Genomic DNA, 4,839 nt, shown 5'->3' on the forward strand with positions numbered 1-4,839 from the left:
ACTGATGGGGCCAGTCACATGGTTTGAACCTGACCCTGGAGGCAGAGGCAGTTTCACTTGGAGGGGACTGTGGGTGAGTCAAACTCCGTGGTTTAGCACCCCTGGTCCAGGGGCACCCAGGAGAGGGGGCGGAGCTGGCACCACCCTTGGGTCCCTCCAGAGCTGCTGGGAGCCTGGGTCTGGTCCCAGGGGAGATTTATTGCCTAGAATTAGAGCCAGGAGCTCACATCTCCCATAAGACCCGAGTCCCCGGATTCCCCTTCTCCCACTGCTATTGGGGGAGCTTTGTCCCAGCCTGGTGGCTGTGTACCGAGGGCATCAAGGGCCCCCAGCTTTCTCCTGCCTGGGAAGGTGCAGTGCCAGAAGCCGGTCCATCCTTGCTGCTTGACACAGTCGCTGCAGGGAAGAAACATCTGCACAGCATATGTTTCAAGGGACCTGGCGTATATGGCATACTGTTCTTAGTATGTTTGCTCCCCTTCTTGGCGCTATGTGTTTTAACCAAGGTCACCTCTCCAAGAAAGGTTGTTTCCCCAGGTAGGGATTTTTCCCTGAAGTTAGGGAGGGAATAAAACCCCTTAACTAAATGCCAGGTGGGTAGTTAATCACTTTAACTACGAACAATCACCCTTAAGCTACATAATCTTTACTCCCTGGAATGGAGATAAGAAACGCCCTAACCTTTGGAATAGAAATTGACAGGATTAAAATCAACTGGTATAAATACAGATGTAACAAGACAATAAAACACAGAACTTGGCTGGAGATCTTGGACAGAACTTGACTAGAGATCCTGGCTAGGCTGCTAATCAACTGAACGCTGTCTCCGTGTCATTCCTTCTTTGCCGACTCCGTCCACACCTTTGGGGACCCCTGGACCTGCTGGGGCTGGACTCCAACAGTGCAGCCCAGGACAGGGGACGCCCCAGGTCTCCAGTCAGAGTATCAGGGGCTGTGCTGCCACCATGGAGAGTAGCCATTCAGTAGGGACACTGGTGGCAGAGGCCAGGTGAGGAAGAGGAGAGCATGGGGACCCACCCCTTTTGAGACCACACCCAGGGCACACTAGGTACTAGCGCAGGGATACTCTGAGGAGGTTAATTTTTTTAAAAGACTTAATTTTATTTTTAGAGAAATTTTAGGTTATAGAGAATGGAGAGGAAGGTACAGAGATTTCCCATTTGCCCCTCCCCACACACACGCAGACCCTCCCCCATTATCAGCATCCCTGTCCAGAGCGAGCCTGTATTTTTGTTATAACTGATGACATGACATTAGCACATCATAACGACCCACAGACCTAAGTATAGCCAAAAATTCGCTCTGGGTGTGGTGCATTCTATGAATCTGGACACATTATGATGACACGTACCCATTCTTACAGTGTCACACAGGAGTCTCACTGCCCTCAAAGTGGAGGTGACTCATTTTCAATATTCAACGAGGGGCAGCTTGAGCCATGGCAAGTTGGGCACAGGTAGATGATTTATTTCCATGTGGTCATCACAGATGGGTGAGGGGCTCCTCCAGCATGTCCTCCATGCTGAGCAGCAGAGGGTTGGTGAAAAGGGAGCTCCTGAGTGACGTGGTGGGGGGCTGCCGATATCGGGTCAACAACCACTTGGACCTGGAGTACTCACCACTGCCCGTGAACAAGATTATCAGTTCTGCGGAGGTGATGGTTGGTAAGGAGTTGGCGTACAGTGTTCTGAGCAGGAACTGTGAGGGCTTGGTCACCGATCTGAGATATGGCAAGGCCCGCAGCCCGCAGGTAAGGCTCTCGCTGGGGGGCTCCCTCTCCCTTCTGGAGGTCTGCTTGGGGTGGGGGTGACAAGGCAGTGGCAAGAATGACCCTGAAGAATTCAAAAGGGAGCTCTCAGGGTCTTGTTGGCTGGGAGTCAGGACATCTGAGAATAAAGCTCACATCAGCTTTTCATCCACTCAGGGTCTTTGGACAAGGTACTTACTCTCTGGCCTCAGTTTCCCCATGTGCAGAAGGAGGGATGTTGGAGGACCTTTGGGGTTTTGGCCACCTCTGTCCCTTTACGATCCTTTGCTTCTAAGACCCACCCTAAAGGCAGCTCCTGATGCCCTGTATGCTGTCAGGAAAGTCTGAGCCAACCCGGGACCATGACAGGTCTCCTAAGGCCCCAAGAGATGCTCAAGGTCACTGGCCTGTGTAAGAGCTCAAGAACATGTTATATAAGGTCTGGGCACACCTTTAACCCATCCCCTTGCCCCTCTTCTGAGTTTATTGTCCCAACCACACAGTGAGCAAGAGGCAGAAGCAGGATTGAATCCCCAGTGCTCCCTGCTCTTTCTGCTGAACCACAGCACCTCCAGTGCTCACAGCCCCTGTGATTGGGTGATGGGCAGCCTGGATGGAGGAGATGAAGGGAGGAGGGGCAGGTTTGGGAGGTAAATTAAGGATTTGATGCTCATGTGGGATGTTGAGGTGACCAGTTAGACATCCAGGTGGACCTGTTGAGTAGCAGTTGGACTTGTTAGTCTGGAGTTAAGGGCTAGGGTGGGGGTGGAGATAGAAGTTTCCAGGCTGAACTTGGGAAGAGAACAAAGAGCACAGTGATCCCTGAGGCCATGGTTTTCCACCCTCTCCCCTCAGCTCTGCCACCACCTCCCTCTGCAGAGCTGGAGCCCAGGGAGAGCACGAAGCATAGAGCCATTCCCACTTTCACCCCCAGAGCTCTGGCCCCAGGAGCCCAGGCAGGAAGCCCCCCTCCCCTACCCACCCCCGTCAGGACCAAATGACCCCACCCTGGAGGCTCTCACAGAAGGATCCCATCACTCCATCCTGCCAATTGTCAGGACACATCCGGACAAGCCCAGCACTAACAAGTGGTCACACCTTCGGCTTCCCAGGGAAAGGGTTGTTGGGACAAGGCCAGCATCTCTGAGAGGCCAGGCCCCCGGGGAGGGCGGGAGCATGAGTGTGGCCTTCAGCCCCTTTGGCGGGAGGAAGAACCTGCCTGGACTTGCTGTGGACTCTGAACCTGGGCTGCTTCCTTTCAGGCAGAAAAGTTCCTGACTGGAGCAAGTGTGAGCCTTGGAGCCATATTTATGGCTAGTGTGGTCTGTTCTGTCATGAAGAAGCGATCCCAACGCCAGTGACAGCCTGAAGGGGCACAAAACCCCGAGTTAGAAGCCGCTGTAGAGCTGACCTCGCACAGTCCCGTCCCCCTGACCCCAGCTCTCGGGGAACCTGTCGTTCTGTCTCTCACTGTCCCTCTCTCACTGGCTGAAGGATGGACTGATTGTGCCAACACTGAGGAATTCATACGTGAACCTCCATACCCTCCAGGGAGGGGTTCCGCTGCTTCTGTGGCGCCCAAAATAGAACGGAAGCACCTGGGCACCTGGTGGGGACCCAGTGTTTTCTGTCCGTGTGACCTGGGCAAAGCTCTGGACTCTCAGAGTCTCAGTCCCTTCCTCTCCGAGCCGGGGAAGTGACCCGCTCGATGGTACATTGTGAGGATCAGATAAGGTGGTGGGTGGAGCACCGCAGGCCCTGTCGGGCCTGTAGCAGGTGCTCAATGGATTGTCTCCTTGTTCTCTGTAGACAGACCACTGTGCTCAGCAGCCGTCACTCATTTACTCTCATGGTGCAAAAAGAAACACGATTACCTCCCGTGCAGTCCCACCCTCTGTCCGTGAATCCCCTGATGAGGCATAAACATCTCCCAGCATCTTTCTGATAATGGGGGAGGCGCTCCGTGAGTGGGGGGTGGGGGCATATGGGAAATCTCTGTACCTTCCTCTCAATGTCTCTATAAACCTAAAATTTCTCTAGCAATAAAATTAAGCCTTTCAAAAACCTAACTCCCACAGTGTATCCCTGTGCTAGTACCTACTGTGCCCTGGGCGTGGTCTCAAAAGGGGCGGGTCCCATGCTCTCCTCTTCCTCACCGGCCTCAGCCACCAGTGGCCCCACTGAATGGCCACTCTCCGTGGTGGCAGCACAGCCCCTCACACTCTGACTGGAGACCTGGGGCGTCCCCTCCCCTGGGCTGCGCCTTCCCGGCAGGAGAAAGCTGGGGCCCCCGATCCCCGCAGTGCACAGACACCAGGCGGGGACGAAGCTCGGGGTTCAGAAGGTTGAAGAACGAGGAGAAGGACTTGTACTTGCTGCCAAGGAGGGCCCTGCTCAGATCCCCAGGTGGAATGTCCGCCTCCGTGCGGGTCCGGGAGGATCCATGCTGGCCTCGCTCCCAGGCTCCCTCTGGGTCAGAGGGCACAGCTGCTCTGTGAGCCCAATACCCAGCGGGTGAGACAGGAGAAGGCTTTCTCGCTTCTGGGTCTAAAGCTCCCCCATAGCAGTGGGAGACGGGGAACCGTGGGACTCGGGTCTTATGGGAGATGTGAGCTCCGGGCTCTAATTCTAGGCAGTAAAGCTCCCCTGGGACCAGACCCAGGCTCCCAGCAGCTCTGGAGGGACCCCAGGGTGGTGCCAGATCACCCTCTCCTCTGGGTGCCCCTGGACCAGGGGTGCAGAACCGTGGAGTTTGGCTCATCACAGTCCCCTCCAAGTGAAACTGCCTCTGCCTCCAGGGTCAGGTGTAAACCATGTGACTGGCCCCAACAGTCAGAACTGACAGGAGGCTGAGCTAGGATGCGGTAAGCTGGGTCAATCAGATTCTATCTCGGGAACTAGAACAGGGAACCCAAGAGCTGCAGGCACTGAGGAGAGATGCTGCTGAGCTGATGCAGAAAGGAAAGCCATGGAGTGAGGTGTCAGGGGACCAGCGACGCTGGGGAGATGACGATACTAATTGTTCCAGAACCAAGAGGAGGAGAGAGTAGCAGGAGGAAAGGAGCCTCGGC

The 4,839-nt window shown here is 55.1% G+C and overlaps 1 protein-coding gene across 1 annotated transcript; it reads left to right on the forward strand.

The window, feature by feature from the left end:
- Window positions 1–1,313: 1,313 nt before the first annotated feature.
- Window positions 1,314–3,698, forward strand: LOC102240478 (retinoic acid receptor responder protein 3). Its single transcript, XM_005857516.2, has 2 exons — window positions 1,314–1,771; window positions 3,031–3,698. Exons 1-2 carry the CDS (start codon window positions 1,460–1,462, stop codon window positions 3,127–3,129), a joined length of 411 nt encoding a protein of 136 aa, XP_005857578.2. The 5' UTR covers window positions 1,314–1,459; the 3' UTR covers window positions 3,130–3,698.
- Window positions 3,699–4,839: the final 1,141 nt, after the last annotated feature.

The sequence above is a fragment of the Myotis brandtii genome, unplaced genomic scaffold, assembly GCF_000412655.1.
Source record: "Myotis brandtii unplaced genomic scaffold, ASM41265v1 scaffold1112, whole genome shotgun sequence".
Classification (NCBI taxonomy): Eukaryota; Metazoa; Chordata; class Mammalia; order Chiroptera; family Vespertilionidae; genus Myotis; species Myotis brandtii.

Coding starts and splice junctions, on each gene's coding strand:
- LOC102240478 (XM_005857516.2), top strand. CDS start 1,460: ATGGCAAGTTGGGCACAGGTAGATGATTTATTTCCATGTGGTCATCAC. Junction 1,772..3,030: donor GCAAGGCCCGCAGCCCGCAG/GTAAGGCTCTCG, acceptor GCTTCCTTTCAG/GCAGAAAAGTTCCTGACTGG.